Source organism: Kogia breviceps, chromosome 3 (genome assembly GCF_026419965.1).
Source record: "Kogia breviceps isolate mKogBre1 chromosome 3, mKogBre1 haplotype 1, whole genome shotgun sequence".
Lineage (NCBI taxonomy): Eukaryota > Metazoa > Chordata > Mammalia > Artiodactyla > Physeteridae > Kogia > Kogia breviceps.
The window spans coordinates 102,412,185-102,428,019 of NC_081312.1; the positions used below are offsets into that span (position 1 = coordinate 102,412,185).

At 54.7% G+C, this 15,835-nt stretch overlaps 1 protein-coding gene and 1 pseudogene across 1 annotated transcript; one reads left to right on the top strand and one right to left on the bottom strand.

Moving 5' to 3' along the window:
- Positions 1-1,035: 1,035 nt before the first annotated feature.
- Positions 1,036-7,133, bottom strand: LOC136793892 (taste receptor cell protein 1-like). Its single transcript, XM_067030619.1, has 6 exons — positions 7,018-7,133; positions 4,883-4,962; positions 3,312-3,373; positions 1,896-2,053; positions 1,595-1,725; positions 1,036-1,167 (listed from the first exon to the last, which is right to left on the bottom strand). Exons 1-6 carry the CDS (start codon positions 7,058-7,060, stop codon positions 1,036-1,038), a joined length of 606 nt encoding a protein of 201 aa, XP_066886720.1. The 5' UTR covers positions 7,061-7,133.
- Positions 7,134-7,371: 238 nt separating this feature from the next.
- Positions 7,372-14,930, top strand: LOC136793893 (stress-induced-phosphoprotein 1 pseudogene; annotated as a pseudogene).
- The last annotated feature ends 905 nt before the right edge of the window (positions 14,931-15,835 follow it).

The following is a 15,835-nucleotide window of genomic DNA, read 5'->3' on the forward strand; positions in this document are numbered from 1 at the left end:
AGTTTCTGGGACTTAGGGCTGCTTTTGTCCCACAAGGCCTTGGTGAAGGCTTGGTCCAGGATCTGCAGCTACACTTCATACTGCACCAGCTCTGCTTTCTCTGCTAGAGGGGCGGGGAGGTGGGCATCAGCCTAAGCCCCCTCTCCTGGGAGCCCTGGGAGAGGACCAAGCCCTGCCCCAGGGCTGCTCACCCCAACTTCTGTGATCTCAGCCAGCAGTCAGCCACATCCAGTCTGAGGCTCAATCCAGCCCCGCTGCCTGTTCACCTATAGCCCATGAGCTAAGAATAGTTTTTACATTTTTAAATAGATGAAAAAACATCAAAATGATAGTATTTTGTGGCACATCAAAGTTATGTGATATACAAGTTTCTGTATCCATCAGGTTGTATTGGCACACAGCCATGCCCATCTGTCTACATATTGTCTGGGGCTGCCCTCTAGCTATAAGGGAGCAGTTGAGTAGCTGTGACAGACATGATGGCCCACAGAGCTTATCTATCCTGCTCCCCATCTGAGGCTCCGTATCTGATTCTTCTCGGTGGCCCCAACACAAGAGTATTCGTGGTCGAAATGAAATTCTGTCTATTCTCCAGAGGAGGAACATTGAGACCCAGAGAGATTAAGAGGCTGCTGGCCAAAGACACACAGGGATCCCAGCCTTGACTCACCATTGGCCATGATGCTGGATTTCTGGACAGCAGGATCCATTATGTTCCGGGCCAGGTGATTGGCCAAGCCTGGGAGGTGGGTACCGATGGGGGCCTGGAACTTGTATTCGATGTAAACGCCCACCCACTGGTCCGCATTACTAGGCCGAGTACAAGGGGGGAATGCACGGGTTACAGGCTCCACCAGCACATGTTTCTAGAAGCAGGTATCCACCCTCCCACCCCAGCACACCCTCAGGCACTAGGGCTCCCTACCTCCTAGGGCAGAGCTTTATAGGGCCAGCTGGAGCTACCTGGGACAAAGCCCTCCCCTGGTGGCCCCCAGCCCATGGCTCCCATGGCCTGGCTCGGAGTCACACCCCCGTCTATCCCAGGGTGGCCCTCAGGAGAGGAGCAGGGCAGGCTGGGCAGCAGAGGAAGAGCCCAACCCACCTGAAGAGGAGTAGGGGGTCTTCCTGGGGATGTGCTGTATAGAATCCTGACACCACAGGCGTGACCTGTGGGGAGTCCTGGAGGTCAGGGCAGGCCTGGGGACTGTCACTCCTGAGACCCAGCGTGGGATGGGGTAGGGGCAGGGCTGGGGTGAGGCAACTGAGCGTCTCCTTAAACATTGTGTCCTGGGTGTCTCAATTCCTCACCCTGGTGCTGGCCCTGGATAGGGGTGTCTGGTTACAGAGCCTGACCATATGCCCCCTGGGACAGAGCTGTCACCTCCCTCAGGCAACCTCCCCACCCCCGGGTGGGGCATCACCCCTCAAACGGGGGCGCATCGGGCGGGACTGTGTGCCCTCCATGCCTGCCTCCCCCCACAGGGCGGTGGCTGGGTGCTGCCCCACGCCTCACCCCGAAGCCACGGAGGCCTGCAGTCAAGGAAGGCAAAGTGGGTGTCCCAGGCTTCGGAGGGAGGGCAAGAGGCCACCTCACCTGTCGGAGGATTGTCTTTTCCAGCAGGACAAAGGGGGCCGAGCCAGGCAGGAGGAGAGGGGGCTGGAAGGGCCTCATGGCCGTGAGATGGATGCTGATGGGCTCCAGGGCCAGGTCAGTCAGGTTGGAACCTGCAGAGCCATGGCTGGGAGTTCAGGAGGCCCCAGGAGCCTCCTGATCCACCACACCCTGCTTCATGGCCAGGGCAGGAGTTGGACCCCTCTAGGGAGCACCCCCAGCCGTCTGTGGGCAGGCGAGGAGGCACTGAGGTAGGGGGTGGGGGGGGCGGGCGGAGACTCACCATCAGAGGCGAGGCTGCTGTCATCCAGGGACAGGTTCCCCAGCATCTTCCCTGCCGCCTTTACTTTGCGGTACAGAGTCCAGAGGACTTCACGGGCAGAGGGGCCCAGGGCGAGGCCCCCAAACACAAGGGAGGCATTCACAGCTGCGGAGTCAGGCCTGGGGACAGAGACACATCCTTACCAGGGGTCCAGTGGGGGCAGGGAGGGCCCTGGGGGCTGGATGAGGACCTGGCTGGTGCACAAGTAGGCCAGTGTCCTGAGGAAGGGGAATCCACTGGGGGGAGCCATGGACTGAGTCCCTGTGTGAGAACACCCCTCTGGGTCTCAGCTGCCTCCTCGCTAAAATGTGGATAATGATTCCTTTGCTGTAGGGTTGTGTGATGACTAATGGTACAGCCAGCAGAGCACAAAGCAGGTGCTCAGGAAAGCAGGTTCCCTCGGACTCCCCAACAAACTGGCTCTAATGGGAACACTGGGAATCCCGCCCAGGGAGACGGCCGCTGTGAGCAGTCAGGAAGTCAACCTGAGCCAGACTGAGAAAAACATCTTTGGTGGCATCACAGGAGCAGGGGGTCTGGAGAGAGGGAGGTGACAGGCCTGAGGAATCTCTGAAAGCCTGTAGGAGGTGGACCAACTGGCCATGTCCTGAGGAGGCAGCCTGGCCTGAGCATGGGGTTGATGGAGTTTATGGGGAGAGATCTGAAAACAAGCAGCATCGGGATCCAGATTTCCTTCATCCTTCCCCCGAGTACCCGTTTTCTGCTGTGCCATCCTGGGGCTGGGGAGACAAAGCTTCTGTTCAGACCCAGGGCAGGGAATTCAGAGAGAGATTTCAGTTCATTAAAAGGGGAAACTTTCTAACCAACTTGGCTCAAGGCCTGGAAAGATAGTGGTGGTGAACTTCCCATCACTAGGTATAATCAAGCCTCTATCAAGGTCTACACCGAGCTCACAATTCACATGTGATGATTTGGACCTTCTCAACCTTTTTTATGAGATTGCAGGGCTGGCATCTGCTGGCAAATCTGGCTTTAGGTACCCCCAGCATCCCCAGGGGCTCAGAACCAGAAAGGGGATTTGCATCTGTTTACATGTCATTTATGGCCTCCTGGCCCCAGGGAAGTCCTCTGCCTTTCCCACCACATTCAGGCAACGCCTGGCACCCCTGCCCAAATTCTGCTGCTGGAATTGGGGCTCAGAGCAGGCAGGAGGTCACCTGAGGTCACGCAGCCAGTGGCAGAACCAGATGTGGGCCTCCTGGCCGCCTGCTCAGGGCTTTTCCTGGCCCCTAAGGTGCTTCTGGCCTTGGTGGGGCTGGGCACAGTGGGGCAGCCTGAGCGAGTGCTCTTGCGGCCTGAGAAGACACAGACCGGCTGGCAGGCAGGTGGTGGACCCTGAAAGACTCGCTCACTTACCTAAAGAGCAGGACACCGACACCCTCAAAGCTGGAGAAGGCCTCGTGATAGATGGACTGGAGCTGAGGACAGACAGAGGCATTTGAGGGTCATCGTGGCCCCCCACTTCTCCACGGCATTAGCCCACCCCCATCCACTCTCATTATCTCTGGTCTGGCCCCTGCAATGGCCCCACTGGCCACCTGGACTGCCGGGGGGCCATCCAAGGCTTCCCCGCATGGCCGCCAGGGCCCACCTGCCGATCACCCTCTACTGAGAACCGCAGGGCACCTCCAGCTGTCCAGCAAACTCACAGAGCCTTCCCAGGCCTTTCCTTCTCTGTAGTTTTATTGAAAATCACTCTCCAATCCAATTGTCCTGTATCCCTACAGCAGCCACCCTGCCATCACACCTGGACGACAGCCCCTCCTCCTAATTCTCCCCCTCTCACCCTGGGTTTCATGTCTTCTCCATGCAGCCCCCCTCTCCCGTGGCCCTGGGCCTCAGCCTCTGCTCACCTTTTTACCTCAGGGTCCTCACACACGCTGTTCCCTCTGTCTAGAAAGCCCCTCCCCATTTTATCTGCCTGCCTTCTCTCCATCCCAGTTAAAATTCCCCTTCCTCAGAAAGGTGTTCTTGGACTTCCCTGGTGGCACAGTGGTTAAGAATCCGCCTGCCAATGCAGGGGACACGGGTTCGAGCCCTGGTCTGGGAAGGTCCTACATGCCGTGGAGCAACTAAGCCCGTGTGCTACAACTACTGAGCCTGCGCTCTAGAGCCCACAAGCCACAACTACTGAGGCCCACGCGCCAAGAGCCCGTGCTCTGCAACAAGAGAAGCCACTGCAATGAGAAGCCCGCGCACAGCAACGAAGAGCAGCCCCGGCTCACCACAACTAGAGAAAGCCCACATGCAGCAACGAAGACCCAATGCAGCCAATAAATAAATAAATAAATTTATACTTAAAAAAAAAAAAAAAAAAAAGAAAGAAAGGTGTTCTCTGGGTAACCCCCTAACCCTGGCAATCTAAATCAGTCTTCTGTTTATCCCGTAACAGCTCCCCGCCCTCCTTGGAGATTGTTCTCTCCACACCCGCTCTCTGCAAGGGTCTCTGCCTGGCACCCCCTTCCTGCTGGAGCCACTCACGGGACAGGGTCAGTTTCCTATCTTTTGGGCTCCCACCTTGCACCCCACATGCTCCTCCCCACACCGAGGAGAGGCACAGGGTGAGTTTCATTGACTCCACACTTCTAGAGCCCCTGTGGGCACCCAGCCCTGTGCCCGGCTGCCCTCAGGGAGCTGAGGTCTGTGGAGAGCCACAGGTTGGGGTGGGACAGTGTGGGAAAGGCAGCTCACAGAGGGAGGGAGGCCAATTCTGCGGGGCAGGGGGTCTGAGTCACCAGGGGAGGCCTCTCCAAGGAGGCAGCCTTTGCCAGGCAGCAAGGGCAGCGGAGGGCGCGAGGTGGCCAAGGGTGGAGGAACAGCCCATGTCAAAGCACAGAGGCGGGATGGGCCTGGGTGCTCAGAGCTAAGTGGGGTAGGGGGTGGGCTGGGGTCAGCACGCCTGAGCAGACGGAGGAAGAAGCCCGTACCTGATGTTGGATGTTTTCACTCAGCAGCTGGTACTCCAGGGAGGCAGGGTTCCCGACCCTCTGAGACTTCATTGGTGATCCTGAAGGTCACAGAGTGAGTCACGGGACTGGGTCCTGGGGAGGGAGAACCTGAGTCCTGCAATGAGACAGCCTGGCCGGGGTGAGGCAGGAAAGATGACTGGGAGGAGGCGGCACCTCCAGGGACGCTCGGGCAGCCGACAGGAAGGCCAGAGGCACATCCGAGGGAGAGGGTGGTCAAGGGGGCTGGGTGGGCAGGGACCACCAGCCCAGGCTGGACTGTCCACTGAAGAGCAGCCATCCCTGTAACCACCAGAGATGGCAGGGCAGGTGGGACGCTGGAAACACTGAAGATAAGGCCTGAGGTTGTAGGTGGGAGCTCAGATGCAGAAGCATCCGGAGAGGTTCTGGCTCTGGTGGTGAAGGGGGAAACTGGGGCCAGGACTGGTGATGGTGATGTTAGTGCAGGTGCCGGGGATGAGGGTGGGGACGACAGTGGCAGTGATGCTGTGACGACTGTGAAGAGGGTACCGCTGAGGGCAATGGCAACACTGAAGGACCACTGGGCGCTGGGCCCAGACTGGACACCAGACCACTTCTGGGTGAGCCTGAGCCCACCGTGAGGGCTGTGGAGGCCGTGTCCAGCCCTGACCATACTTGCTACAGGGAGAAGAGGCTCTCTGCCAGCCAATGTGTTACTGATCGATGTAAACGCAAGTGGGCCCTGGGGTGCCGAGGACACGGCCTTCTCTGGGGCCTTTGGAGTCAATGTCAGAAGTGGGGCGGTCCCTGGCCTGAAGTTGCTGGCCCCTGATGCAGATGGCACCCAAGCATTGGGGCTGAAGGTGTGCCTGCCCACAGGCCAGGCCAGAGGTTGTGGAGAAGCCTGCGATGGTGACGTGGCAGCTGTCTCTGGAGACCCAGTGACCAAGATCTCCTCTCCAGGTCCAGCCACGTAGGACACTGGCTGGGACTCCGGGGCCCTGTGGGCTGCAGGCTCAGCCACTGCTGATGGAGCTGGTCTGGGTGTGGCCCTGCCTGAGACCCCAGTGGTTCCCAAAGGGGCAGGCTGGTCTGAGTGGAGAGGCAAGTCCAGGAGTGAGCCTGCTGGTCCCCAGGTGCCTCTGGAAAAAGGGCTCCTGCCTTCCTGCCTTCCTGCCAGGAGCCTCCCCTGGCCTCTTGGCTGAGGGAAAGACTCCAGCGAGGACTGTCACCAAGGAGTTGAATGATGGGAGGAGTATCTTCTTGCTGTCCCCTTGCAAAACAGATGTGCCAGAAGCCAAGGGAGACGGACCCAAGTCTTTGTGAGGAGGAAGAAGGGGCAGGGCGGGAGCCAAGACCACCAGGACAGATACAAAACAGGAGAGGCCTGTTTTGCCAGCTGCTCGGTGGGGTGGGATTGGCCCACAGCCTCTTAGATGCCTGCCCTCCCTGCCTCCTCCCTCCTTTAGGGCGCCTGAGGAGACCCAAACCCTGGCCCCGGCTCTGCCCCAAACCACTGGGCTACCTCTGGAGAAACTTCCTTTCTCTGGCCCTAGCCCGCCAGAGATAGGGGAACTCTGTCCTGCCACCAGAAAGGGGGACAGTGAGGGTAAAGGGGCATACCTCAAGGGTCCCTCTCTTCTCTCCCATCCATGGACTCCTCCACCCCATGGCAGGACCCCTCCCCAAAGGAGTCTTTTCTGGTGAGACCCAGGCTGCTTGAGGATGCTGGGAAGTGCTGTTCAACCTCCAGCAAGGAAACAAGGCAATTACCTTATTCCATTCCCAGAACACAGGATGCTTCTTGAGGGTTGAAGGGGGGTGGGGGAATGGGGAGGGGACCCATCTCTGAAAGCTGTAATACCACACCTGGCTACAAGGGTGCACTGAGCCCCTTGGGGGCCAGCCCCATGCCAGGTTCCCCCAAGTGGGTGACGCTGAGTGCCCTCATGGAGCCCCAAGCGTGGGGGACTGAGGAGGGGATGCTCGCCCCACCTCAGGTTCCTCCGAGCTGACCAAAGCCAGGCTGACATGAAGACAAGGAAGGTCAGCCCTGACGTGGGAGCCATGGAAGTCCCCCAGGTGAGTGGGCGGGGTCTAGGACAGCTCCCCCCAGGGGCTGCACCTCCACTTACCAGCCGGGAGAAGCCCAGCGGCTGGAAGCCACTGCCCGTTCATGCTGAAGGCTCCCGCTCAGGCTGCCAAGCCTCCAGGACCAGATGGAAGGTGGCAGATGAAAGACTCCGCTCGGATCCCCCTTCAGGAAAGGAAGGTTGCCCAGCTGTGAGCTCTGGTTAGCTGAAGCCTCCAGCCACTCCCCGAGCTGCGTCTGCCTGGCCCCTTTCCACAGTGCTGCCCTGCAGCTCAGCTGCAAGCCCCTGCTGCCTGACCCTCCAGCAAAGCCCTACTCCCTTTGGGCTGCAGACTCTGTTGAATGTGCCAGCCCCATAGCCCGAGCAGTTATAGGCCTGAAAACCTACTGAAGAAGAATGAAAAGTTCTGTCCAGTCTTCAAATGCGAGGTGGGTGCTCTTCGAGGACGTGGTGAGGGTCTCAGTGGTGCAGATGATCCGGGTGCGGGTGGGAGCGTTAGTGGTGCTGACGGAGGGGTGGGGTGGCTGTGGCGACAGTGGCAGTCACGGTAGAGCTGTGATGATGGCAGAGGTGCTAACCGTGCTGGGAGCTCTGCTGGTGTCCTGGTAGGATGGGACTTAGTGGAGGGCAGTGACACTGACAGCCACGCCCCATCCCCTGCCGCAGCTCCTGAGGCACTTCGGTCCCTGCTTCCACCACATTAGGCTAGAGGGGAGTCTGGAGGAGGGCAGATCAGAGACAGTCCCCATCTTGCCCGCCCCCACTGGGCCCCTGTGGAATCCTGCCCAGAGACCTGGACTGGGGATGTTGGGTGTGGAGATGGGTGGGCTTTGGGATGAGGGGTCCTTCCCAGGTACCCCCGCAGACCTGGCATTCTGGGCAGACCCAGAACGGTGTGGAGTCTCAACCAGAGCCTCCTCCTGGTCCTTGCTACAGTCATTCCTGCTTTCTGCTCACCACCCCCCTTCCTCCCCCTGCCCCTGCAGACACAGGAGGAGAAGGACCAGGGAGACCCTAAGAAGCTTTGAGCTGCTGAGGGCAGGAAGGGCAGGGGTCTGGTGCCTTCACGGGAGCCAGCTCGGCTTGGGGCTCAGACCATGCTCCGCACCCCTCCCCTGCCAATCCCACCCGCAGCAGCCGTAGGAAGTTTTCAGCTCTTTCAAAGCCTCTCCCACCAGGCTTCTGGCCTGTGTGTGACCTCCGAGAGGGTCAGTGACCTCTGTCTGTCCCAGGTCACTCAGGACAGGCAGACCGCAGAAACCCCTTAAGGGGAGATAATCCCTAGAACCCTTCATGGCAGGAAATCGGCTGGAAACTCCCACCCTCCTCGCCTGCCTCTTGCCACCACCCAGTAACTCCTACCTGGAGGCACTCCTTCCTCTAAGGGAAAAATCCTCCACAGTCCGACCCAGCTCTAACACATATATCATCCCATGGATCAGGCAAACCCCTCAGCCCAGCCCTTTCCCTCTGTTCAATCACAGCTCAACTGCTTTGTAAACCTGCACTCCTCTGTCTGCACACCCAGAGGCTGCCTTCTGCACCCCAGCCCCTTCGGGGTGAAGAGGTTAAGAGTCCAGGCCTGGCCAGGTTGTGGGGTGGATGCCCTCCTAAGGGCAGGCTTTGGTCTTTGACAACTTATACCTCCAGTCCTAGTTCCATTGCCCCCATTCTCCCACTTGCCCTTCCATAAGGGGCCCCCCTGCCCCGACTCTGGCCTGTGACCCCATCTCCCAGGACAGTCAACCCACTCTGGCACCCCCACTCCATATCCCTTGCCTGTGCTCCCAGGATGCTCAGGTCTTACCTGGTGATGGCCAGGAAGGCTCTGTCTCCGGAGATGTCAGTGTTCCACAAAGGAGGGAGTGATTGCAGAGACCCCAACCTCTGCCCAGGCTGGCAGGGCTGCCCCCTTCCCAGGCACGCTCAGGGCCAGGGAGATTTGATTTCTGATGGCTCCAGTCCAAGAGCAAAGGCCACTCACACCCTAGGACACTGGGTCCTCATCTCCCGGCCCCTTCAGCGCCCCTCCTGGCCAGGCCAGGCCAGTCTAGGCGAGGCTGGGGCCAAAGCTGGGGGCAGGGCTAAAGGTTCTCTCAGCTCTGAGGCCGGCTTAGCAGCGATGGTCAAAGCAGGAGCTCCCAGGGACAGGAGAGGGATGAGAGACAGAAGCATGCCTGAAGACCACTGCACACCACCGGGCAAGGGCTCTGGGCTCAGGCTCCAGTGGTGGGAGATGAGCACATGCTCACTCTCCCCATTCAAGCCCCTGCTGATCAAGAACTATTTTACAGAGAAAGCCCAATCAAGAGCTAGAGATCAGGGCTCAGCCTGTGTCTAGGATCAGGGCTTAGGTTATGCACAAGGATGGGGCTCAGTCTATGACAGGGCTGGTACTGGAATTTGCACTTGAGCTGGGCTAGACCTGGGGTCTCGCTGCTCTTCCCCTGCGCTCCAACAGGATGGCCATCCCAACACCTGAAATAAACTGTTCCTCGTACCTGAAATAAATTGAGTGGGAATTCTAGCTTGAGATCAAGGATTTCAATACAAGAACTTTTAGAAGATTCACAGCTTCTGGGGCAGGATGGGGATCTGGCACCAAGGGTTGGATAGTATTCCTCTTCTTGTGGAGCAGCTCAAGCCCCTCAACCAGGCCATTTCCTGGCACTGCAGCCGGTACCAGTGCCTCCCTCCTCCTCCTGAGCTCCACAGCCCTGAGAGGACCACAGCCTAGTGCGATTATAGTCTGACTGTTCTGTGTAAGAGCTCTGCACCGCCCCCATGACCCATTCCTAACACAGCAGAGTACAGAGGGGAACCCTCTCTCTCTGTGATCATCAGGGGCAGTGGCTTCCTGGGGCAGGAGGAGGGTCTGCACTGGGTCATCCTGTGACCCTAGTCCAGCACCAGAAGAGGGGGTGTGTGGAGACCCAAAGAGTCCTGGAGAACATGACAGCAGTGGGCAAGGCAGGACCCCAAAGGGAGGAACAAGACAGGTGGTCCCAGGGCTGACCAGGCAGACATTTGCCTAGACACACCGGCAGTGGGGCTGGCAGATGCTCAGCTTTGCCTATGTACCTTCTGGAGGTAAGGCCTCTCCAGCTTCGAAGGTGGGCCTCCCCTCCCTGGCTCTCTCTTCCGGGCTCCCAGCCCTCTGGTGGAGGAGTGGGGGTGGGGTGAGAGATCAGCTTACACTCCTCAGTGCCCCTTGGCAGGTGCCTGCCTGATCCAGACCTTAATCCCCTGTCTGTTACCTTGCTTCTCAGACAAGTGTTGCTATGATGGCCCAAGGGCTCCAGCCACTTGACCAGGACAGAATAGGGGGCTCACAGGAGGAACAGAGAGAAGAGTATAGGGGAGCCCGGGACCCTCTGCATCCTCTGCTGAATTCTCAATTCTCCACAGCCATTGGAGGCCTCTGGCCAGCCTGCCTGGCTGACCTTAGTCCTGGCCCACTCCCCAGCCCAGCTCCAGCCCTCTCCCCTCGACCCACCCCTGCCACGACTGCTAAGGTGGCCATGTGCTGGCTGAGGAGGGACAGGAGAGGCGGTATGAGAGAGGAAACAGCACCTTCCTGACTCAGTGTGCTTCCAGGGACGGTGTTCTGGCCAAGAGAATAGCCTCAGCAAAGTTCTACAGGTGAGTCAGCTCATGCATGGGAGGAAGCCACATTCCAGAGCCCTCAGTTCCCTACCTCAGGGGCCCAGTCAAGGCTCCCCCAGGGTCGGGGAAGGGTCTCCAGTTCTCCAGTTACAGCTCTGCCCACTGCTGCATCACCCAGGTATCCACGATGTCAACCCACCTCTGTCAAGCACATCAACAGGGTGAGAATCACTCCGTGAGCCCCTGTCACAGGCAAGGACAAATAGATGTCCCTGCTGAATCAGGCAAACTTACTTCTTCCCTGCCCACCTTTGCCTCACCTGCTGTCTGTCCTTCCTCCCTGGGAATAATGGTGCCCAAGTAGGAAACCTGGCCCCAGACCTGCCCTTTATCTCCAAAGGTACATCCTCTAAGGTCAGGGGTCTGACACCTAGAGCCATTTTTCCTGGGTTTTTCTGCCCAGACTGGCATCTGTCCTGCTGGAACCTCTGGCTGGATTCCCCCGCTTACCAAGTCAGGCTGTGTATGGTGTTGAATGATGAAAGAAAGGAAAATCATGGTTCTCATACAGATAAAAAAAATGAACACGTTAAAGATTGTGTTTAACTCAGTATTAATGAGGGAACCAGGCAGATGTTACAACCAGTTCAAAGGAGAATTCAAAGAAGCCTTAATTTATATGGAATAAAGGAATGTTTAAATAAATTTAGAAATACATGTAGGGCTTCCCTGGTGGCGCAGTGGTTGAGAGTCCGCCTGCCAATGCAGGGGACACGGGTTCGTGCCCTGGTCCAGGAAGATCCCACATGCCGCGGAGCGGCTGGGCCTGTGAGCCATGGCCGCTGAGCCTGCGCGTCCGGAGCCTGTGCTCCACAACGGGAGAGGCCACAACAGTGAGAGGCCCATGTACCACAAAAAAAAAAAAAAAAAAAAAGAAATACATGTAAAACTGCTTTTTCTATTGGTAGGGGGAGGGTCTAAATCTCCAGTGAACAATCTATTTGCATGATTATAAACAATTATTTTGCACTGCTATCAGTCATCCACAAGGTACAGGTTGTAAAAAAAGAGATGTTTGTTTAAAAATATAGAGAGAGAGCATCAGAAGAATGTGTTCTAATCAAAACAATGCATAGTTTTCCATTGGAAACATCCAGTAATTTTTTAATTCAAAATTTCTGTACAGTGATCAGACTCTCTGAGCTGTGAAGCAGAGGAAATGGAACTTAGTAAGTACTGGAGATGTCAGGGAAGGCTTCCTGGAGGAGAGGGGGAGGACAGGATAGGAAAGGGGAAGGCACTAGCAGAGACCACTAGTTGTCCCTGAATATTCCTCCTCCCATTCTTAACTACTAATACTATCCCTTATTTTTTTAAATTTATTTTTTGGCCGTGCCGTGCAGCATGTGCGATTCTTAGTTTCTCAGTTCCCTGACCAGGGATTGAACCTGTGCCCCCTGCATTGGGAGCGTGGAGTCTCAACCACTGGACCATCAGGGAAGTCCCCACTATCCCTTATTCTTAGCTGGGCATAGGGTGGTCCAGAATAAAGACTATATTTCCTAGCCTCCCTTGTAGTGTGTGTGACCATGTGACCCCATTCTGGCCAATAGGATGAGTGCCGTGAGGGATGTAGGGTAAGTGTCCCCAAAAGGAAAAGGTGTTATTCTTTGTCCTTTTCCTTCTTGCCGACTGAAATGTGAAACTCAAGCTCTTGGACCATGAAGTAGAGGCTGTGAGTGGAAGATGGTGGAGCAAAAAAGGAAGGTCCTAGACATCCTGGTAAAGTCACCTGACCGACCGTGGACTACCCACCTCCAAACTTGTTTAGTGCGAGAGAGAAATAAATGTCTGTCTTATTCAAACCACTGTTATTTGGGGTTTTCTGTCTTTTTTTTTTTTTTTACTGCCCTGGCCCTGACTTTACACCTGTGTTGGGTAGAAACTTTGCACAGCCTCCCTTCTCTGACTCAGCAGCCCCCAACTCAGCCAACATGAGCGAGGCTCCCTCAATGGGGGCAGTGGACGGTCTTTGGGGCATGCATCCCTTTCAGGCAGCCCAGTCTTTTAGGTGCTCTTAGCCCTTCATGATTTTCCTCTCTTCACCCTTCTCCATGTCTCCCCAGCAAGCACCCTCCACTTGGGCTAAGTGGGAACCCTCATCCTTTCCAGGTTCATTTCCAACTCCATGCTTTTGCTCCTGTTTCAAGAAGGAGTAGGCAGTATGAACTGCCCATTAACCAAGGAAGAAATTGGAAAAGCAGTGCAATTTTTTTTTTTTTTTTTTTTTTGCAGTACGCAGGCCTCTCACTGTTGTGACCTCTCCCGTTGTGGAGCACAGGCTCCGGACGCGCAGGCTCAGCGGCCATGGCTCACGGGCCCAGCCGCTCCGCGGCATGTGGGATCCTCCCAGACCGGGTCACGAACCCGTGTCCCCTGCATCGGCAGGCGGACTCTCAACCACTGCGTCACCAGAGAAGCCCAGCAGTGCAATTTTTACCTTTAATAAAAACTCTGGCTGCAGAGAAACAAAAATCTGCTTGAAGCTGTCAGAGAGTCAACACAATAGTGAAGAACTCCTAGAGCAAGATACAGGAGGAGACAAACATTCAGAGAGGGAGGCTCAGCATTTGGAGCTGTTTTCCCATGTCAGGCAGCAGGGGCGGGGGTGTGTTGCCAATCCTAAAAAGGCAGCTGGGAAGCTGAGCAGTACTTTGAACAGCTTCTAGATTACTACAGAGACAAAAGTAGGAGCCCAGGGCCTGCCAAAGTTTGGGGCAGGGTGTGTGAATGGCTCTTATAAATCCACAGGCCACTAGTTTGAGACCCTGGAAGGCTGTACCTTGGGAGTAAGGGTGATCTGGAAGCCAGACCTCACATAGACTGCAGCCCAGCTTTGAGTCTCAATCCATAAAATTGGATTTAAATGATCTTTAATTTCTAGTGAGTTCAGGCACTGGGACAGGAAAACAAAATTGTCTCTGCAGGAAGATAACATTGTGTTAATCCTCAAAACATGTTACAAACTAATTTTTTTTTTTTAATATTCGGCACACAACTAAGGCAGCCAGGCACAAGAGGAGACCAGACAATTGAACCAAGAGCTAGCAGAGACAACAGACAATAGAAACACTTTCAGAGGATGGTTGCAAAACTCTTGCCTTCAAGCCTGACTGGGGCAAGGGTTATTCATGAAAAGCAGAAGCTCTTGAGTTCTTAAACCCATTTGAAGAAGCCAAGTGAACCTATGAGGAGGGTTTAAAACACAAAGCAAACAATCCTCAGCTCAAAGAGGGTTTACAGAGTATGGAGGCCTGGCTGGCAGAGAGGAAATTCATGAACCCTTTCAACATGTCCAGACTGTACCAGAAGTTGAAGCATGATCCCAGGACAATACCTCCACCACCACCTCCTCCCAAAATGGAGACCAAGCCAGAGCCAATGGAAAAAGATCTTCAGGAGAGTAAGAAGCAGGCACTGAAAGGAAAAGAATTGGGGAATGATGCTTGTAAGAAGAAAGATTCTGATGCAACTTTGAAGCTCTATGACACAGCCACAGGCCTGGACCCCACCAACATTACTTTTGTGACCAACCAAGCAGCCATGTACATTGAAAAGGGCAACTACAGTGAATTCCAGGAGCTTTTGGAGAAGGCCATTGAAGTTGGCCAAGAAGACTACTGACAGACTACCAGAGCTTATGCTCAAATTGGCAATGCCTACTTCAAAGAAGAAAAGTACAAGGATGCCATCCATTTCTACAACAAGTCTCTGGCAGAGCACTGAACCCCAGATGTGCTCAAGAAATGCCAACAGGAAGAGAAAATCCTGCAGGAGCAAGAGTGACTGGCCTACATAAACCCTGAGTGGGCTTTAGAGGAGAAGAACAAAGGCAATGCATGTTTTCAGAAAAGGGACTATCCCCAGGCCAGGAAGCATTAAATGGAAGCCATCAAACAGAACTCAAAAGATGCTAAATTGTACAGCAATCAAGCTTCCTGCTATAGCAAACTCCTGGAGTTTCACACGGCACTCAAGGACTGTGAGGAATGTATCCGGCTAGAGCCAACGTTCATCAAGGGTTATACATGGAAAGCAGCTGCCCTAGAAGTGATAAAAGACTACCCAAAGGCCACAAATGTGTACCAGAAGACACCAGACCTGGACTCCAACTGTAAAGGAAGCAGCAGACGGTTACCAATGCTACCTCATGGCCCAGTACAACCAACACGACAGCCTGAAGATGTGAAGTGATGGGCCGTGGCTGCCTTGAGGTGCAGCAGATAATGAGTGACCCGGCCATGCAGCTCATCCTGGAACAGGTGCAGAAGTACCACCTAGGAATGTAAATTGGTACAGCCACTATGGAAAACAGCATGGAGGTTCCTCAAAAAACAAAAAAAAGAGTTGCTATATGATCCAGCAAGCCCACTTCTGGGCATACATCCAGACAAAACTATAATTTGAAAAACATGCACCCCTATGTTCATAGAAGAATTATTTACAATAGCCAAGACATGGAAACAACCTAAATGTCCATCAACAGATGAATGGATAAAGAAGATGTGGTACATATACACAATGGAATATTACTCAGCCATCAAAATAGCAAAAGAATGCCATTTGCAGCAACATGGATGGATCTAGAGATTATCATACTAAGCGAAGTAAGTCAGAAAGAGAAAGACAAATACCATACGATATCACTTACATGTGGATCTAAAATACGATACAAATCAACATATCTACAAAACAAAAACAAACTCACAGATATAAAGAACAGACTTGTGTTTGCCGAAGTGGGGTGGGTAGGAGAAGGAAAGATTGGGAGTTTGGGATTAGCAGAGGCAAACTATTATATACAGGATGGATAAACAACAATGTCCTACTGTATAGCACAGGGAACTATATTCAATATCCTGTGACAAACCATAATGGAAAAAAATATGAAAAAAACCATAATGGAAAAGAAATATCCTGTGATAAACCATAATGGAAAAGAATACACACACACACACACACACACGTATATATGGGACCTGGGCCCGTTTGCTGCAGTGCTTGCACCTGGACACACATCTCGAGCAACAAAATACAAAGGACATATCAATATAAGGGACTAAAAATAACTACATGCATGCACAGTTGGGGCAACTTCTGGACAACGAGATACAAAGAGACCAAAAAGCCCAAGTGCCACTTCTGAAGAGCTGAAAGCAAAAGCAGGGTACTGCACATGCCCCCTGCACACAAC